We start from the raw sequence: 21,358 nt of genomic DNA on the forward strand, positions 1-21,358 counted from the left end.
TTTACCTTTTTTCAAATGTTTTTTGTTACATTGAGTTCCAAGCTGTTTCCCTCTCTCCTTTCTAATCTCACACTAGAGAAGGCCAACATTTGACACAGATTTATACGTGAAACTATACAATCCATCGTTCCTTCTATCAGTTCTTTCTCTGGAGGTAGATCGCACCTTCCTTCATAGGTCCTTTGTAGCTGATTTAAATATTCATATAACCCAGAATAGCTCAGTCGTTCACATTTACTCTTCGAACAATATTGCTATTACTATATACGCCATTCTGCTCATTTCACTCTTCATTATTTCATCCAAGTCTTTCCACATTCTCCTAAATTCAATCTGCTCGTCATTTCTTAAAGCACAGTACAATTCCATCTGCCACTGTACCCACCAGTGTGTGCTCATTCCTCCTCACCTTGCAGTCACAGCTTGGTCTTCTGGTCAGCACACCTGGGTCTCATAACTAAAGCCAGTGGATGGGCCCTACAATCTTCCCCTGATCAGCAGCCCAACCCCCCCATGGTCCATGAGGAGAAAGCCCCCAGAGCTGACACAGCTGCCCCCAGGGCTGGCTGTTGGCTCAGAGGTATCTGCACTTCAGTCAGACCAGACCTCCACCCAGAGAGGTCAGATCTTCCCTAAAATCCTCCCAAGTTGTCTTAGGTGGGAGGACTGCTTTACCCTGACTTTTAATTCTTTCTGCTGCTCTAAAATTAATTTTGAGATATTATTTGAAGTTATTTGTGGGGGGAATTTGGGAGAGCCAGGTAGTTTTCTGCCTTATTTAGACATCTTCCCACAAATATAGTATCTTGTCTTCTCATTAAATTGTAAGCTCCTTGAAGGAAGGAACTGTTTGTACTTTTTCTTTCTATTCCCAGTTCTAAGCACTGTGCATGATAGTTTGCAATCAATTAATAAATGTTTGTTGGTTGACTGCTTGATTGAAAGCACCCCCAAATTTTGGAGCTGTGTCCTATTCCTTTTCTTAAGGAATTCCCTACCTTGGTATGCTCTCTACCCAAACCAGCTCTTGTAGTTGACCCTGTAGGGTGAGTCAAAGGTTAATGGTACATACTTAATGTACAGGAATAGAATCAAGACTTATTTACATGTCAAAGAAAATTTCAGTCTGTTCCTTTCTGTCTTAACCTCTTCCTATTTAACACGGGAAAGGTGACCTAGTCTACTTCCAACACCAACCACAGCTTGATTGAGGCCAGGGCTTTTTTCCATATCCTGTGCAAAATCAGGAAGCAGAAGCTGGGGATATGTCTTCCCCCCACTCTCTCCAGTTACTGTTCCCCTGAGGTAGGAAGGGAGAGAAGTAGAGTGGGGAACCAAACGGGTTCTCTTCCTTAATTTGTAAGGAGGGCACAAGGCAGGGAAAGCTTTCAAATGAGTCAGAACCTATGGTTTTTCCCAGCCTGGTTGGGCCTATGGACTCACCACTTAATTGTGCACAGACACACACTTCTTAAGGGACATGTCTAGGTGAATCCTACTTACAGAGCAGTATGACTGAATAGAAAAACCATAGGGCTGGAAGTGAGAAGACGTGTCTTCTTCTAGTCCCAACTCTACAACCATCTTGCTTTTGTGAACATGGGCAATGGACTTTCTCTCTCTCTGTGGTTTGTGTCTTTGGAAAATGAGAGCCTTGGTCTCAGTAATCCCTAAGGTCCTTTCCATCTCTGACATTTCATGTTTTAAGGTCCCTCACACATCCAACACTGTTTCCTAAGTTCTAAGGGCCCTTCTACTTCTAACATCCTAAAATTCTACATATCTATGACTCCTGAGAATTAGTTTGGGGTCTGAATGAGAATCATCCGGTCTTTTGCTGCTCTGAATCAGAGAAAGAGAAGGTGAAATAAAACTAACCTCAAAAAAATCAAAATAAAACAAAACAAAACTACGTGCTCTTCTCCTGGTCACTACCCAGGGAGAGAAATCCAGCGTATTTCCTTTTTTTTTTGTCATTTCCACATTCTAGTCCACTTGTTTTCATGAACAGACTAGACTTTGCCATTCCATACTTTTCATGGACTCTGGCTAATGTGGACCCTGCTCAGCCTTTCTCTGTGAGTGTGTCTTTGGTATGGAGCTCATCTTAACCTGTCAATGAATAGAGTTGGCATTGACTTCTATTTTGTGAACATTAAGGGTTTTCAGGGACAGGAACTTGAGGCCTCATTTTGTGGGACCTGGTAAGGGAAAGAGAAGATTAATAATAACCTGCATCTGTGTACTTAACTTGGTTTTCATACCTTCATGCTGCTTAATAGAACCTAAATTTGTTCCTTTTCAACTTCATTATTTCTGCTGTTGACTCCACCATTTATTTTCTCTCCCTATTCCAGAACCTTGGATTATTTTTGACTCTTCCCTCTACTTTTTATGCAATCATCTGTAATCAGTCACTGGGTACTATTAATTCCATCACAGAAACACCAGTTTCCTGGCTGAGTTTCTCCATATTTAGCCATCAAAGTCTGTCACCAGTTACCAGTCCACTACACAGTTTCCATCTTAGTTGGGCCTGTGAAAGCTTGACTTCCCCTTGTATAACATTGGATTATATTGAGGTCCCCTTACAATGATAATGAAGCATGGAGGGTGACTTTGGTGTATGCTATACGAATGCAAGTTTTTGTTATTGTCCTTGCAACAGGAAAAAATGACATAACAGAAGTAAGTGACTGATAATGTATTATTATATTATGGTCTCTTCCTCATCTCTCCCCCTCCCTTTCTCCCTTTCTCATTCTACTCCTACCAATTCAAGGTGGTATGGCAAATCATCCCATCATAGGCAAAAGTCAACAAAGAAAATTTTGCAATTATGCTAACCAAAGACTCATCCACCCCCAAAATATATCCTTTCTACCTAAAGATCCTGGGACCTAATGGATCTCCTATGGAAAACAAATTATTTCTAGGTGGAAATATTTTATGGCAAGTTAGTTCCAAGGAGGTTTGGCAGGGGGCGGGGGTGGGGTGGGGCGGGGTTCCTCTGTTAAGGTCTAGAATAAATGTAAGCAACTTTCAATTAATTCAAGTCTATGGTGGCCTACATGTTAGGTAAAAGTATAGAGAGTTTGGCGGTAAATGTAGTTGCTTTGGTTCCCTGCACCCCTCCCAAAAATAATTTGTCTGTTTCTTGTATTTACTTGTCTATGTACGTGGTTCTTCTCAATACCATGTAAAGCCTTTGAAGGCATGGACTATTTTGTTTCAATGAATCAATAAACATTTATTAAGCACCTACTATGTGCTGGGCACCTTGCTGGTTTTTTCACTGTAAACCCAATGCCTAGCATTGGTACATAGCAGGTTTTTGATAAACACTTGTTGAATTGTTGATCTGAGTAGCAAACACCAGATAGCCCATTCACCTTAAGGACCTTAAAAGTCAACCATGAACATTAAATAAGAATTGGGTGAACATAGGTTGGTTGGGGAGGGGAAGAAGACAGAATAAAAGAATGCCATTCAACTAGATTACTTGGTCTTTAAGTGAAGGCTAGAAGACCACTTGTCTGGGATGCTCTAAAGAGTATTTTTGTTCAGATGTGGGTCATAACTTCTGAAGTGTATTTCTATGATTTCTGTTTTCAGTTTCCTTTTTCTGGAGCGCCTTCCATATCTCATCCCTGTCATCTCTGCATAAAACCTGTCAGGGTTTTCCCCTTGACTTGATCGAATAAAGTCCAAATTCTTCAACCTTTTATTCAATATCCTTTACAATCTGGTGCTGCCTTCCCTGTTCATCCTTAGCTGATGTTACTGCCCATCTAATACTATGCCTTCTAACTAAACTTGGACTGGGACCAGACTGGAGAGGGTCTTGAGTGTTTGGACAGACAAGAAATATTCCACTTTGGGGAATAGTCCCATTACCAAAAACTGCTCCTTTACCAAGGCAACTAGGGAATCCTAAACCTAAAATGGACCATTGTCCCTTTTTCTATCTATCATCTCTGAACCAATGAGACTTTGATGGGAGAGCACTTGACCTTGGAAGAATTATATAATGGGGGAGGGATGGGTTCCTCTCCTTCTAGTCTCTAATCTTCTATTGGATAGACATACAACAGACATTTCAGTTTGACCTGGTATCTGCACAAGCTAGAAGTTAGATGTGTGACTTAAGACAATATCTTATTAAGATTCATGGTCTATGTTTCAATTGTTTTGCATTTTATGTCATAGAATCACAGAATTTCAGACCTGGAAAGGACATTAGAACAAAGAAGAAAGAATATAAAATGTTAGAGCTGAAAGGGACTTTAGAATGTAGAACATGGTGTGTGAGAGCTGGGACGGAGCTTAGAACATATAACATGGAATGTTGGAACAGAAAAGGAACCCTAGACATTATCTGGTCCAAACTCCTCAGTGGAGAAGGCCCAGCGAAGGGAAATGATCTGCCCAAAGTTACAAAACTAGTTAGTAATAGAGTCAAGACCACCTCTCCATCTACCCTTTAATTCTAGTGCCTTCCCTCAGCGGATTATCCCCAACTTATCCTGGATATATCTTGTTTGTACATGGTTGTTAGCATGTTGTCTCCCCATTAGACTGATCTCCTTGAGAGCCTGAAGACTTTCTGGTCTTCCTCTGCTTCCCTAATGCACAATGCCTGCCATGTTGTAGATGCTTATTGGATGTTCATGGACCAGCTGACTCTTATAGACCAGAATGCATATGCTCTTAATTCACTTGAGAATGGCTCGGGTTGAGTTCCTAAAAACACTGAGCGTTCAGCCATTGAAGGGGAATCAGTTTCATTTTATTCTCAAGTTGACCCTAGTCTGTTTTCTGACTGTATGCTATTTCTCCAATCTATCCACCCCCAAACAAGGAGACTAGCTAGCCACCACTGCTGCTGCAGTGAGCTATTTGGCAGCCTTAGCCTTGGTGTGAGTAAGTTATGGAAAGTGGGGTAAGAGATAGCTGGTGTGGCTCTACATCTGGTCCTATAAACAAACAAACAAATAAATAAATGGATGAGTGGCTGGCAAAACAAATAAATAATGAGTAAATGAACAAATAAACAAACAAAGAAATGGATGGGTGGCTGGCAAAATAAATAAATAAATAATGAGTAAATGAACAATTAAATAAATAAATGACTGAATCACTCGATAAATACATGAATGAAGGAATGAATGAATGGATAGCTGAATGAATAAATAAGTATATATCCATATATTTAGGAGTGTATGCATGTATATGTACATATATTTGGATATACATATGTGCATAATACATGTACACATGCATGTATGTGTGTGCATGTATGCATACACATATGCACGCATACATATTTGGCTCTATAAATTGTAGAGCCCCACAACTGATTCTCAGTCTCAAGCTTTGTGGGAAATTTCTAGCTTTGAGACAAAATAGAAATAAAGCAGGGGCACATTGAAAAGACCCTGAACCTAGAGTCAGAAGGTCTGGGTTTGAGTGCGGGTTTGGACAAGACTAAAATTCTCTGAACCTGCTTCCTCTCCTCTTAAATGGGAATAACCATCCTTTCACTAGCAGGCTACTAATTAGGGTTGTTGTGAGGTCATTGCTCTAAAGCCCTCGAAGGCCCATATAAAGGCTGAGCTAACATGATTATTATGTGACTTTTCCTGTGTCTGTGCTCCCTGGTGTCTTGCATGTCCCTGATAAATGAAGTCTCTTAGGCTGAGGCATGCTAAAAAACTGCCTGAGGCCTTAGGCCAAGAGAACACAGAAGGGTTGAAATGATGGTGATTCTAAGTCTTCCAAAAACTGCATCCCAGATGATAGCTTTAAAGTCCATCCCTCTTGTCATATGAGAGGCTTCCCTGCAATTAGAGGGACATTAGAATTCCCTGCAATGCAGAATTCTTACAGGCTGATGTCAGAGCTCTATAACTTGGGTTAAAGATTTTGGCCCCTTTTAAGATGCCAACACCCCTGGGGCAGCTAGGTGATGCAACGTTTAGAGTACTGGCCCTGGATTCAGGAGGACCTGAGTTCAAATCTGACTTCAGACCCTTGACACTTACTAGCTGTGTGACCCTGGGCAAGTCGCTTAACCCCAATTGCCTCACCAAAAAAAAAAAGATGCAAGCACCCCAGGAGCCCAGAGAGGTATTCTCTAAGTAAGGCCTTATTGGTCACTGACACCTTGGTATGAATGCGTTTTCAGATATTTTTCTAAAACTCAGACAGCTGGTTAACAATGAGAGGAAGCAAGTAGTATGTCTTGGCTAAATAAGGTCCACTGAGGTGGGAGGACACAAAACACATCACATTTAAGACCAAACCCAGCAGAATTAGATTTCACTTGAAAAAATCATTAGAATTCCAGGTCCAATGTCTATTGCTTCAAAAGATCTTTATTTATCACAGAGCTGGAAGAAACCTCAGAGGTCACCTAATCCGACTTGAATTTCCTCAGTAACATCTTAACATTGACAGGGGATCATCTAATTCAATTCAATAAGTAAAATTAGCAAACATTTAGCTGGGTAGTGCAGTAGATAGAACCCTGGACCTCGGGTCAGAAAGACCTGAGTTCAAATTTAGCCTCAGACTATGTGATCGTGGGCAAGTCACTTAACCTTTGTCTAACTCAGTTTCCTGATCTATAAAATGAGGATAATAATAGCACCTATTTCCCAGGGTAAAATGGGATAATATTTACGAAAAATTGCTTTGCAAACCTTAAAATGTTCTATGAAAGCTAGCTATCATCATTATTAAACATTTTGGTATCTCTTTTTTCTTTCTTTTCTATAAGAAGAGGTTTCTGTGGTTGGATACAAATTGCCCTGCTACCTGGGCTAGCAAAAGTGACCTTCATCTCTGAGGTCAGAGTCCAGCGCTAGCACATGATCATTTTTGAAGACTACCAGAAGATACCGGGGTGGACTGTTTCTGTTTCAGTGGCACTAGCCAGGTTAGGTGACTATGGTTATAGCACCACAGCCTGGGGCTGATTTCAGCCTTGCCCACACAGTTAGGGAACAAAACTTCCTGGGTGATGACACACTAGGGATCCTGGTCGGCCCCAAGTCCTAGGCTGGCTACAATATAAGGCAACATTCCTCAAAATGTCTTCTGCAGCCCCTTAGTGTTCTCTGAACTTAAGTGGGCAGGTCTGTGATACATTTTAATGTTAGTGGGATGTCTGTCTCTGAAACATGAAAAGATGAAATAATATATATGTTGAAAATACTTCTTACGTAATAAGAGGTTTGGGTTTTGTTGCTGTTGGGTTTGTTCGTTTTTCAGAACAAAAACAGGCTTTAAATTATTCCTATCCCTCCCCCTCCCCTATCCCAAGGATATCCTTGGATCCAGGTCCTCCTAAACCAACATTTCAAAGAATCACAGAGCCCAGAAATCACAAAATCCCATGAGACAGGTGGGTGGCACAGTAGAAAGTTGGATTTGGAGTCAAGAAGACCTGAGTTCAAATTTTGCCTTGGACAGTTGTCTAGCTATGTGACCCAGAGCAAGTCATTTCTGCTTCAGTTTCTTCATCTATAAAATAAGAATAATAATAGAGCCTACCTCACAGGGTTGTTATGAAATAACATATGTAAAGTACTTTTTAAACCTTAAAGTGCAAGACTATCGTTTACTCCTATTATCATTATCATTGTTATTGTAACTTTAACCCATAACCGAATAGACATCCTTAGGTGGCAAGGTGAGTGGAGTGTTGGTCTTGGAGTCAGGAAGATTCCTCTTCCTGAGTTCAAATCCAGCCTCAGACACTGACTAGCTGTGTGATCCTGGGCAAGTCACTTCGCCCTGTTCGCCTCAGTTTCCTCATCTGTTAAATGATCTGGAGAAGGAAATGGCAAACCCTGTGGTAGCTTTGCCAAGAAAACCCCAAACGGGGTCATGAAGGGTCAGAACAACTGAACAGCTACAACGTCCTCAACAAAGTGGTTGTCTAGCTTGAAGGCTTCCACTGATGGCAAATATACCATGTTCTGAGACTGCTCATTCTATTTCTGGACAGCTTTGATTATTGAGACACTTTTAATCCCATTGATCTGAAATCGGTCTCATTCTACTTTTTATCCACAGAATAAATCTATAAAATGAGGATAATCTCTGGGGGAAGCAGGAGGACCTGAGTTCAAATCTGACCTCAGACCCTTGACACTAGTTGTGTGACCCTGGGCAAGTCACTTAACCCCATTGCCCCATAAAAAAATGTGGATAATCCCCCTTTCTATATGGCCACTATTCCAAGACTTTGGGGCAAACTGTGTCCCCCTACATCATATTCACATTTCCTTCTATTGATCCTCATATGGAATGGTCCCTAATCCCTCTTCATCCTGGTCACCCTGATCTCATCAAGATCCACTTTATAAATGAGTTTCTTCATCAATATATTTCGAGTTCAAAAAGGCTTCCAAGTCCAGATTCATTTGGGAAATGCGGCATCATGCTCTGAGACCTTAAGTAAATGACTTAACCTCTTGAATCTTGATTTTTCTCATCTGTAAAATGGGATTGGTAACCCTTTGCCTGTCTCTTAGAGAGCTTTATGAGAAAGGCATTTTGTCAACCTTAGCGCCCTATGGAAATGCAAGTTGTCATCATCATTGTTATTTGAAATAGCCCTTTGAAAGTTTCGTCGTCTATGTGGCTCTGTTTTCATAGGCAGCTCTGAATGTAACTGAGGTGAAAAGCTGATGGATTATTTTGGCTTCTCTTTTCCATGTTCCTTGGCTTACGGCATTGTGCTCTCCAGGCAGAAGGCCAAACTGCCTTTGGATTTATGAAAACTCCCCGTACCCCCACCCTTTTTAAGACAACCTTCTTTCTCATAATTCACATTTGGGAATTGCAAGCAAAGCACCATTTCCCCGAAATCATCAGGGCTGCACAAACCTTCCTTTGTGCTCGGGACCTCTCCTACGGAAAGGGATTTTTCTCTACTCGCCAGCCAAAACGGCTGCCGTTTTCATTCATATGTGAAGGTGAGATCTCGTCCCTATCACTGAAGCCATTGAGTAGGGATAGTCCCAGACACAGCTGTGTCCACATGAGGCAAAAGCATAAAGTCCATTCGGTCAACTCAGAGGAAAAAAAAAGTTAACAGAAAATCAATCACAACTTGTGGAGGGAAAATAAAATCATCTTTTAGGGCTTCTAATAACCAGATAATGGAGATGAATGTCACTTTTCAGATACATAGGGGTATAGGATATTGGGGCAGCTAGGTGGCATAGTGGATAGAGTGCTAGGCCTGGAGTTGGGGAGAACTGAGTATAAATCTGGCCTCAGACACAAGCCCTGTGACTCTGGTCAAGTCACTTCACCCTGGTTGCCTCAGTTTCCTCATCTGTAAAATGAGATGGAGAAGGAAATGGTAAACCAGTATCTTTGCCAAGAAAACTCCAAATGGGATCACCAAGAGTCAGACATGACTGAACAACAATAACAACAACCAAAAATCTTTCATTCAGAATCTCACAACCTTAGAGTCATGGATTCTTGAAATTGTAGTACTATAGGATCACAAAATTTCAGAAGCCCAAGATTTTAGGGTCATAGAATCATTAAATGAGTCAATTTTCAGAGTTGCAAGGGACTTTAGCAGTTACCTAGTCCTATCTCTACCTAAAGTCATGTATCCCCCCAGGAATGCTTTCCACCAAAACATGAAATTCAGTCATGGCTATGCCTGTTTCCTTTTCAAGGAGGTTTTATTATTAGAAGTATCAGAAAAAATCTCATAAAAATCATAAATAATGAAGACAGAGCCATGGTATAAGGGAGGCCTTGTCTAATGGTTTTGGCATCAGATCATCACGTCCTGTCTATGCCTGGATCATGCCAGCATCCCTTTTGAGACTGTGAACCAACAGCTCACGTGTATGTGTGCTTGCACACACACACGCGCACACACACACACACACACACACACACACACCCTAAAGTAGACATTAGGAGTATACCCGCTCCTTCAGAGTGGAGGATGAGGCTAAAATCCCAGGCCTGGGCTGCTGGTGAATTTGGATATGTCTCACAGAAAACACAAGGCTATGTGGTAGAAGTGATGACTTCATAGCAATGTAGCTCAGAACAGAAAAGCCTATGGAAAGACCTTGACAAACTCTCAGGCCAGATTGAAGGCCAGCCTCTGAGGAGCTCCGTGCCCAGGGTCTCAACCCACGGGCTGAGATAAGGTTTGCATAAACGTGCAGAGAACATTGTGCTGAAGACTTAGGCCTTATGAGCAGGAGGAGAGAAGGAGCTGTAGTCCCCAGTGTTCCCATATTCCTCCTGAAGAGGAGTTGAATGACCACCTGAGAAGCTGCTTGGGCGCTGTAGTCACTAAAGAAACGAGATGATATTTAAGGTCACAGCATCACAGATTTAGAGCTGAACGAGTCATTGGGGGACAGCTAGGCCAACTCCCTCATTTTACAGATAAGGAACCTTGGGCCCAGTGAGGTTAAGTAATTTGCCCAAAGTCACACAGCTTGCAAATGACAGTGATAGTGTTTGGCTCCAAATTCAGCATTCTTTTCACAATACCACACAATTAGCATTCTGTGATTTTTTTGATTCCACAATCTGACACTTAGAATCCTACTTGGTTAGAGCTGGAATTGTCTTTAGAATGCAACATTTCAAATCAAGCTAACATTTATCAACAAGCTTCTGCTTTGTATGGGCAGCTAGGTGACACAGTGGATAGAGTGCCAGGCCTGGAGTCATCTTTATGACTTCAAATCTGGCCTCAGATTCTTACTAGCTGTGTGACTCTGGACAAGTCACTTAACCCTGCTTGCCTCAGTTTCCTCATCTGTAAAATGGTCTGGAGAAGGAAATGGCAAACCACTCCAGGATCTTTACCAAGAAAACTCCAAATGGAGTCACAAAGAGTTGGACATGACTGAAAAACAACTGTACAACAGCAAAATCTGCTTTGTACAAGGCACAAAAGTTGACCTAACACAGACAATCCAGTTGGGGAGGTACAAGTACGTGAATAACTATTACATGTAAAAGATACAAAGAAAAGGATAAAGTGTTGTGAGAAACTTAAGAAAGAAGAGATGAGTTTCATCTGGGCATGCCAAGGAAGCCTTCACATAAGACATATTGGGCATTGAAGAAAGGATCATAAAAACCATAGATTTAGATGTGGAAAAGGAATAAATATTTATAGAGCGCCTACTATGTGCCAGGTATTATGCTAAGTAATTTACAAATACTATCACATTTGATCTTCACAGCAATCATGCGAGGTTGGGTATTGTTACTATTCCCATTTTATAGATGTAGAAACTGAGGCAAAAGAAGTTAAGTAACTTGACCAGGGTCAAGCAGCTTATAAGTGTCTGAGGCCAGATTTGAACTTGGGTCTTCCTGACTACAAAGCCAGCCCTTTATCTACTGCCACGGAGGCAGGAGGAAAGGTCCCCAGAGATGATCTAGTCTAACTCCCTTGATTTATACATAAGGGAAGTGATGACTTGCCTAAAGTCCCATAGGTAATGACGGACTTCAATATTAAACACAAAATGTTAGAGATAGAAGGCATCTTAGAACATAAAATATTAGAACCAAGAAGAACTTTAGAACACAAAAAAATATTACAGATCATTTAGTACAACCTGTTCACTTAAAAAAGTTTTATTAATGCCTTTTGCTTTTTACACCATAATCATTAAAAAATAAAACTGACCGCCACATTGAACCTTGTAACCAAAAAAATGAACTAAGTAAAACTGATCAATAAAATGACCTTGGTTGTCAGCAGCATATGTAGTGTTTTGTTCTGATTGTCTCTCCCACCCCTACCCTAAGAAGAGTGAAGGATGTTTAATTATTTAATTCTACAGGACCAAGATTGGTTATTACAATTGATCCTAGCTCAGCTCAGCTGCCTTTTAGCATTACTTCTGTTTGATTACTATAGTCATTGTGTATACCATTCTCAGTTCTGCTTACATGACTCTGCATCAGTTAATAGAAACTTTCCTCTATTTACTGGAATTCCTTATAATCATCATTTCCTGCAATGGTACTCCATTACATTAGTACACCAAAATTTGTCCAGCCATTCTTCAATTGCTAGGCACCCACTTGTATCCACTTTGTTGCTACCACAAAAACACTGGTATATATGGGACTTTATAAGGAGAGTGCTTTATGTTTTACAATCAGCTCTCTGGAGAGAAAAAAAAAAACGTAGGTACAGCATAATTGTGAGTGTAATCTACATTATTAACATTTCCCCTGTCACTTTCTAAGTGTAGATAACCAACAAAGCAATAAACCAAGTCCTGATTTATGGTGTTTGCTGATATTGAAGGTGTGAATGCTCATACTGAAAATTTAACAATCAACTCTCAAGTCAATTCAAGCTCCCTCTAGCATAGCCCTGGACTTTACTCTCTATGTATGATCTCCTTGGACTGAATACTATATAGTGAGATCACTGAATAAAAAGTATAAATTACTTAATGATTTCTTTCAAATGATTCCAAATTGTGTTCTAGAGAGTTGGAACAATTCATGACCACCACCAACAATGTGTTGCATAACTGTCTTCCCAGCTCCTCTGTTAGGAACTTTTATTATTTTTGTCAATTTGATGGCTATAGGGTGAAACCTCAGACTTGTAACCCCATTTTACAGATGAGAACACTGAGGAAAAAGTCACAAGCCAGGGAAGGATCTTGAAGCCAGAACTTCTGATTCTAAGGGCAGTATTCTTTTCACCTTTCTAAGAAGAGAAACTTCTTTCCAGTTCGGCAACTACATCTCCTCCTTGCAGGGTGGAGGGTGGTCATTGGTGGAGGCAGGGAAATGAGGGGAGAGAAGTACATAGGTTAAACTTAATCCCCCCCTTTTTAGTAAATATCAAATTAATATGGAACATGGACTTAGTAGGTTTCTTGATGGAGTTAAGGGGGAAGCTCAGGATTTCCTCTCTATTCACTATGTGGTTTCCGCATTTTGAAAAAAACACTTAAGGACCCAAATAGCATCCCTAGAGGGGCTACTTAAGTAATATATTCCCACACCCTTCAAAAAAATCACAGAATCTCAGCATAGGAAGGAAATTCTGAAGGAATCTAGTTCAACCTTTACCTAAACAAGTATCCCCTTATTGCATCCCCAAGAGGAGGACATCCAACTTCTAGATGAACATCACTAAAGACGGGAAATTCACTACCTTCCAAGGCAGCATATTCTATTTTTTATTAATTAACAGTTCTTCCTTATATCCCTCCAAAATCTGTTTTCTGCAACTTCCTGTCTTGTTCCTAGTTTAGCCCCGTGGGGCCCAAAGCAACAAGTTTAATCTCTCTTCCTTTTGCAATAAAAAATTGGTCCTGCATCCTTAGACTTCCTATTTGTATCATTGACATCAGTGGACCTCGCATTGGATAGCATCTCCTGATATCTTGTATTTCAAATAGTTTGGAAGAGAGACTTGGGAGTGAGGTGTAGAAAATGCATCCTAGCCAGGAAAGGGGGGACTCTAGAAACACATAGGTCTTTAATCTGTGACCTGGAGTAAGTGATTTTACCTCTCTAGGACTCGTCTGCAAAATGAGGGGATGGGTTTCAGGCTTATCAAATTTGTAGATGATAGACAGCTAGAAGAGATAATTAACACATTGAAAAGCAGTGTCAGGATCCAAAAAGATCTCAGCAGATCTGAGCCAAATCTAAAACTATGAAATTTAATAAGGAAAAAGATGTCTTATGCTTGTGCTCAAAAACTTATCTTTGTGAGTACAATAAGGGGGAGGAAAGACTAGAGATTCGTCCTCTTTTTAAAAAATCTGGAGGGCTTGGGGGCCTACAGCTTCAACACGAGTCAACAGTGTGACACTGAAGCCAGAAGAGGTAAAAAATTATCTTACGCTGTGAAGAGACTTGTGTAGGCCAAGACAATGGAGGTGATAAACCTATTCTTTTCTGTCCTGGCTAGACCACCTTTCAAGTAATGTGCTCAGTTCTGCATGCCCCATTTTAGGAAGGACATCATTATAAGCAAGAGAACATTCAGAAGAAGATGATCAGTAAGGGGAGGATCTTGAGATCATTCCATATGCCAACTAGTTAAAAGAAACAGGAATCAGAAGATGTAGAGACGCCACATTGGTTGTCTCCAAGTACTTGAGGGGCCATCCTCTGGAAGAGGGGTTAGATTTCTTTGGCTTGATCCCAGAAGGCAGAATTTGCAGAGGGTCAAATTTATCCTTGCTATAAGAAAAAAAACCCACCAAAACAATTGTAACAAACGTAGCTATCCAAAAGTGTAATGGGATGCCTTTGGAAGTAGAGTTTCCTTCACTAAAGGTCTTCCATTAGAGGCTACATGACCATTTGCCAGGTACACGATAGTGGGGAGTCTTGGGAAGGTACAAACTAGACTAGATGACTTCTGACCCTTCTAACTCTTTGGTTCTAAGATTCTATGACTTCTAGTTATGACACTAACAGTCCAACACCTAGTGTGCCCAGATGCCTTCTTGAGCATTCCTTGACATTCTCAATTTAACCTATTGGGGGAGATTTTCTATGTAAATGAACAACGATGGGAAAGCAGGAATCAATTTATAGACATTCACTTTTGGGGTCAACGTTATAGAAACATCTCTACTATAAGGAGAAACAAATCCGTCAGTCTATTACTAATTCATGTCAAACATGACTCAATGAAACCAAGGTGGCATTTCATCAGTAGGTGTCTACACCATCAAGGTTCCCAGCATAGCGGGCCTTGTTGTCATTCCCCAGGGAAGGTCATTTTTATAATGAGGAGATGCTCATTTGGGAAGTACCACCGTGATGACAAAGCACTGTCACTTCCTCTGGTTTAGAAGGGGGCAAACAAACTCCCTGGCAGTTTCTTTATTTCTCAGGTAACTGTGACAACCAGTGGATCCACTCCCACATTGGTGAAACATTTCCCGTTTTTGTTTGAGACTTAAATCATCTGATCTGCCTCTGAAAATGTACACCCTGCATAGTTTCTTTACAACCTGTTAGACACATTGCTAATATGGAAATGTTCTGCATGACTTCATATGTGTAATGGGTATCATATTTCTTGCCCTTTCAATGGGTGGGAGATGGGATGGAAGGAGGAAAAGAATTTGAAACTCAAAATAAAAATGCAATTTTAAAAAACCAACCTGTCCTTCATTTATAGTAGCAACATCTAGAAAAACTAGAGAAAAAAATGTTCTTTGCTCTAGCCAACCCATAAGATATCTTACTGTTCTTTAATACCTAGTGTTTTGGGGGAGGGGCGGAGGGGGATGAGAATCTTTGTATCTTAGAGGGAGGAAGAAAGGAAACAAACAAACATGGCACCTGTTATGTGTATAAGCACTGTATTAACTGCTTTAGAGATATTTTTCTCATCTGCGACTCACGACAATCCTGACATCGGTGCTATTATTATCATCCCCATTTTACAGTTGAGGAAATTGAGGCAGACAGAGGTGAAGTGACTTACCTAGGGTCACAGAGCGAGTAAATACCTGAGACTGGATTTGAACTCAGGTCTTCTTGAGTACAGGCCCAGCATTCTATTCACCGAACCACCTAGCTATTAGCAAATTACTAACGGCAATAAAAGGAAAACTTAGGAACTTAAAACAAAGAATAGAGACTAAAAGGGACCTTAGAAGATGAGAGCTAGAAGGAACCTTTTAAGATAAAATGTTAGTTCTGGCAATTACTTTATACTTTAGAATGTAGATGATCTGAACATAGAAAACAGAATGTGAAGTTTCAGAGCTAGAAAAGAATCTTTATCAGAACTGGCAGAAGCCTTGTATTAGAATATAGAATGTCAGAGTTCAAAGGGATCTTTTTGTTATTGTTGAATTGTTTTAATCATATCCAACTCTTTATGACCCTATTTGGGGTTTTCCTGGCACAAATATTGAAGTGGTTCACCATTTTCTTCTCCAGCTTATTTTACAGATGAGGAAACTGAGGCAAACAGAGTTAAGTGACCTTCCCAGGGTCACATACCTAGTAAGTGCCTGAGGCCAGATCAAAACTCAGGAAGATGAATCTTCCTGGGTCCAGGCCCCTTGTTCTATCCACTGTGCCACCTTGGTGCCCAAAAGGGATTTTAGAGGTTAATTAATTCAACACCTTCAGTTTAGAGATGAAGGAAGAAAGGCCTAGACAACTCAAATGACCTGCCCAGGGTCACACAGTTAGGTAACAGTAGAGCTCAGACTGGAATCAAGCTGCTGGACCCCAGACTTTATGAAGTCCAGTGTTCTAACCACTACACCAGGCTACCCAGGTATAATGAGTGAAGAGAAAGCTACTCCTTCTCCTGATGGTCACTCCTAAATATCAACCATCTGGCTTGGACCTGACCATCCTTAAAGCATTTTCCATGACCACATACTTCTTAGAGAGCAGAGAATGCCCTCATCAGCACTCCCTCGGCTTTTTCACCCGGTCTATGTGGAAGACCATAAATGAATGGGGAATGAGCAAGTCTGATTGAGAGTGACTTATAGGATGCAAAGCTGGAAGGACCTTGGGACCTAAAATGTCAGAGGCAGACTGCGCTTTGTGGGTCATCCAGTCCAACAGCCTCGTTTTACCAAGCAGGGACCCGAAGGCATAAAAGGATCAGAGATTCGCTTGAGCTCACCCAGGCAGTGAACAGCTGGGCCAGGGTACAAATAAAGGCTCTCTGACTCCAGCCAAAAATGGTCATGTCTAAAGCGTGGCAAAGATTGTTTTCAAGGCAGAGGTTGTCCAAACACAGAACACGGAACACCCAAGGGAGCCCAGAGATTTTCATCTCCTCCCACTAACAGAGAGGTTGCCTAGCACTAGACTTGAAAACAAAAGACAGGGGATTCACTCCTGGCTCCCCTACCAACAAACCAGCTGATTTCAAGCCTTTTCTGGGTGTTGCTTTCCCCACCTGTAAAATGGGAATGATGATAATACTTGCACTGCTTCCTTCATATGGTTGTAATGAGATTTTGTGTGTGTGTGTGTGTGTGTGTGTGTGTGTGTGTGTGTGTGTGGTACTTTGTAAATCTTCAAGCACCATTATTAGTAGTATCATTAAATAGAAGAGAACTGGGAAAACCCCCCACCACATTTCCTCATCTTCAAGGACAAAATAAGTCTTGGGACTCAGACAAAAGTTGCTTTATACTGGTTCTCCCTGCACTTGTGTTTCTCACTCTTCACAGTAAGGAGACTTGGGAGATCTGATGTTCTATACACGCCTGTGCGTGTTCTCCCCTGGCACATTCGAAGCTCTGAGATAGATCCTTCAAAGCTGAGGTTGCCATCAGACTCTGAGGAGGGCATCGGGCTATTGATCCCCCCCTTGACTCCATCCACATCAATGATTCTGTTCACTGGGAGTTCACTGCCAGAGTTTGTCCCAGGATACAAGCTGGGGTCATGTTGAAGAGGATGAGGGTTCTGCTCACAGAAGTTTCCAGATTCTTTTGTCCTTCCATGGCTTGCTCCTATTCAAACAAACAAACAAATAAATAAATGGGTAAATAGGTGAACAAATGAACAAATAAATAAATGAGTGAGTGAATGAATGAATGAACAGAAAGCTAAACCAATAGATCCATAAAAACACAAATAAGCAAATAAATAAATAAATGGTCGAATAAATAAACAGATAGATGAATGAATGAGTAGATAGGTAGATAGGTAAATAGATAGATATGTAGATACATAGATAGATGGTTGGGTGGGTAAATAAATAAATAAATGTGCTTGATGAATAAAAGGAAATATGAACCTTAATGACAAGAATGACTGGTTTCTCTATCATGATCTATCACCTTTTCAACATCACAATAAAAAAATTCTCTGAGAGGCTCAGTTCATTAGCTTGTAAAACAGGGATAATAAAACCTAACCTACCCATTTCATGGATGGTTGTAAGAAGTGTCTTTGTGACAAGAGAATACTTTATGTATGAAAGAAGTGTTATTACTGTTATTGTTATTTCAACCAGACCTGTGATTTCATTGGTGTAGAGAATATCCAATAAGGAAACTCTGCCAATACAGAGGAGCACCTGTTCAGTACCTCATAGTTGGTCTTAGACAACTGCCTAAGGGCACTGAGAGGCTAAGTGATTTAAATGCCCAGGCTGACACAGCCAGGATTATCAGAGTTAGAATTTGAACCCAAGTCTTCCTGGTTCCAAGATCAGCATATTGCTACACCATGTTGCCTTTTATCAATCATCATAAATATTATGAGAATCTTCTCCCACAGTCCTCCTCTGAGACTCTCTGATGACATGGTTTCTTCAGGACTGGTCAGCAGCACACAAGTTCTGAGTGACCCTGCCAAGATGGAAAGACTTTGAATGTGAACCTAGCAACACTGAAACCAGACCGACTGAGGACAGAGAGGATGGTCACTAGCAACTTGATTGTCTATAAACACAAAAAGGGGCTATGATCTTCACAAATGGGGAGGAGACCCTCATTGATGAAATCATAGCTCTAGTTCTTAAGGTTTTCCCAGTGCCAAGTTCTCTACTATATGCAAGGCCTGGTCATCTATGCCATCTCCTTCAAGCAAAGGAGGTGGCGGTAGGAGACAGACAGAGCAAAGAGTATCAGATAGTCTTTGCCCTTGTCCTTAGAGTCTAGCTAGGGAGATAAGATATGCACACGCACATGGAAAAACAAATAACCACACTAATCAGTCTCTACTGAGGCCAGGAAAAGTAGCTCACCTAGTGTGCCTAGCATATTGTAGGAAACTTGGTGCTGGGGAAACCTTAAGAACTAGAGCTGGAATTGAAGAGCCAGAAGGATCTTGAGAATATCGAAAGAACAAAGAATGTCTGAACTGTTCCAGATCATAGAACATCTGAGCTACAAGGGACTTTACCCCATGGAATGTCAAAGCTGGAAGAGACCTTAGAACATGGAATGCCAGGTTTGTAAGGGACCTTAGAACATGGAATGTCAGAGCTGAGAGGGGCTGTAGAGCATGGAATGTCAGAGCCAGAAGGACCCTTAGAACATGCGATGTCAGATCTAAAAGAGCCCTTAGAAATATGAATCTTAGCTGAAAATGACTTTAAGCATAGAATAGTCTCAATAGAAGATGGACTCCTAACATTGTGTGTGTGTGTGTGTGTGTGTGTGTGTGTGTGTGATGGGTCCCTTTGGTCCTCTGGTAAAACCTACAGACCCCTCCTTAGAATAATGTTTTTAAATGCATGAAATAAAATTCAGAGAATTACAAAGGAAACCAATCATATTGAAATAATCATTTTTAAAAGATTTTTAATGCACATGGACCCCAATTTAAGAACTCCTGCAATAGAAGGAACTTTAGAGACCCCTAATCTACTAGATTCTCTATCTAATGCTCTTTTCATTACATTTTTAGATATTTTGATAGATTGAAAATATATAACAATTTTCCCCCAATACATTGGTTTTTATGTTCTTAATAATTCTCTTTTTAAAATGATAGTATCAAAGATGACGGAGGAGAGGCTATGACTTCCACAAGCTCCAGATAAACCCATGCACAGAAAATGATAGTATCATAAACTTATAGTCTGTTATATAGTCCCTACAACTCAAGGTGTCTGATGCAGATGATGACTTTGGGGATGGGGGAAGACTTCAGGTGTCCATGCCACTACTAGAGGCTACTTCTCTGGGGATCCAGATAGCAGATACAAGACTGGAGATACCTGATTGAAACCAGATTCTGCACAGACTCAAAGAGAGTTCATCCATCAATTTGACCCATTGGAAATCACTCACAGATTTCCTTTACACTCAGGCTGTTATCTGCGGCAGATGGTGCAATCACCTTGTACCTCAGAGGTCTGAATTAAGTGAGCAGCCTCCCCTCAGAGGTGGATTCTCACTTGACCTTCCCTGAAGTCAGCACCTGTACATGGGTCCTCCTTTCTCCCAAGTTTGGCTAGTGTTTGAGCTTCTATTTCTCAGCCTGCTGTTGACAATAATCTACCTAAACACTCGGTCATAAAATAATAGGATCATAAATGTTGAGCCATCAGGAATCTTAGTTGTCTGGTCCAACTTCCTCATTTGTAAAATGAAGAGATGAAGACTCCAGGAGGACAAGTAATTTGACCAAGGTCTAATGGGTAGTAAATAACAATAGATCTGGGATTCAAACCCAGACCTTACCATGGCAAAGAATCAAGGCATCCCTCCATTGCCTATGGTTCGTGGGGTATAGACCTAGGAGGGACCTTGGAAACCATCTGTTCTAGCCTCCTCCTTTTACAGATAAAGAAACTGAGACTCACACAAACACTCACTGTGCACCCCATATGTTGGCCTGTTTCCACAGACCAGTATTTTCCAACATTAGCTCTTATTCATAACCAAGATTTCTTGGTTCTTTTTCTCTGTCGAGTTGAGTGAAGTGCTCTCTCTCACATAGGGTTGTTTCTATATCCAATTTTAAACCTAATGCCTGCTCCCACCCCCACACCTCTTGAGCTGTTTTTGAATTCCTGATTTTTTTAAACAGTCGAAAAAGTTTGTTTTCATGGAATCATCAGCCAAAACCAGGAATTTTCCTTTCCTTCTACACACACTCTCTCTCTCTCTCTCTCTCTCTCTCTCTCTCTCTCTCTCTCTCTCTCATACATACCACCTTTGTGACATTCTCATACATATACAATACACAGACATACTTGTGCAGACAGTATAAATTCATACCCACAAACACAAGCCCAAATAGGAACACACATTCACACAAATACACACCCAAAACACAGACACATATTTTCACACAAAAGAAAAGTAATACAGACACAAAGACATACAAATGTATATTCAAACAATACAGATATGTATACAAACATGTATTCTGATGCATGTCAATACATATAAATACAATCATGCAATATAAAATTGCACAGACATAAGCACACCATGCAGAGACACATTCGCACACTTATATATGCACTCATACAATACAAATATATTCACTTGCACACACTACAGTGTACACACATTTTTACTCTTATATAAGCAACTATTTAAGACAACTAGGGGACACCATGGCTAGAGTGTTAGACTTGGAGTCAGGAAGATCTGAGTTCAAATCCTGATTCAGTCACTTCCTAGTTGTGTGAAGCTGAGCAAGTCACTTAACTTTGTCTGCCTCAGTTTCCTCATCTATAAAATGGGAATTAAAAACAACACCTATGTGTACAATATAAATGTAGTTTACTATAAAAAAAAAGATGAGCAGGATGCTATCAGGAAGACCTGGAAGGACCTGCATGAGCTGCTGCAAAATAAAATGTACTATATACAAAATAACAGCAATATTG

General features: G+C 40.7%; 1 protein-coding gene across 1 annotated transcript in view; it reads right to left on the bottom strand.

Annotated features, from left to right (window-relative positions):
• Positions 1-17,169: 17,169 nt before the first annotated feature.
• Positions 17,170-21,358, bottom strand: part of RGS12 (regulator of G protein signaling 12) — a 221,360-nt gene continuing 217,171 nt past the window's right edge. Inside the window, exon 18 of the mRNA XM_043972855.1 lies at positions 17,170-17,513. Within this exon, the coding sequence (XP_043828790.1) occupies positions 17,170-17,513 (344 nt within the window). The remainder of the gene's footprint in view (positions 17,514-21,358) is intronic.

The sequence above is a fragment of the Dromiciops gliroides genome, chromosome 6 (assembly GCF_019393635.1).
Source record: "Dromiciops gliroides isolate mDroGli1 chromosome 6, mDroGli1.pri, whole genome shotgun sequence".
NCBI lineage: Eukaryota > Metazoa > Chordata > Mammalia > Microbiotheria > Microbiotheriidae > Dromiciops > Dromiciops gliroides.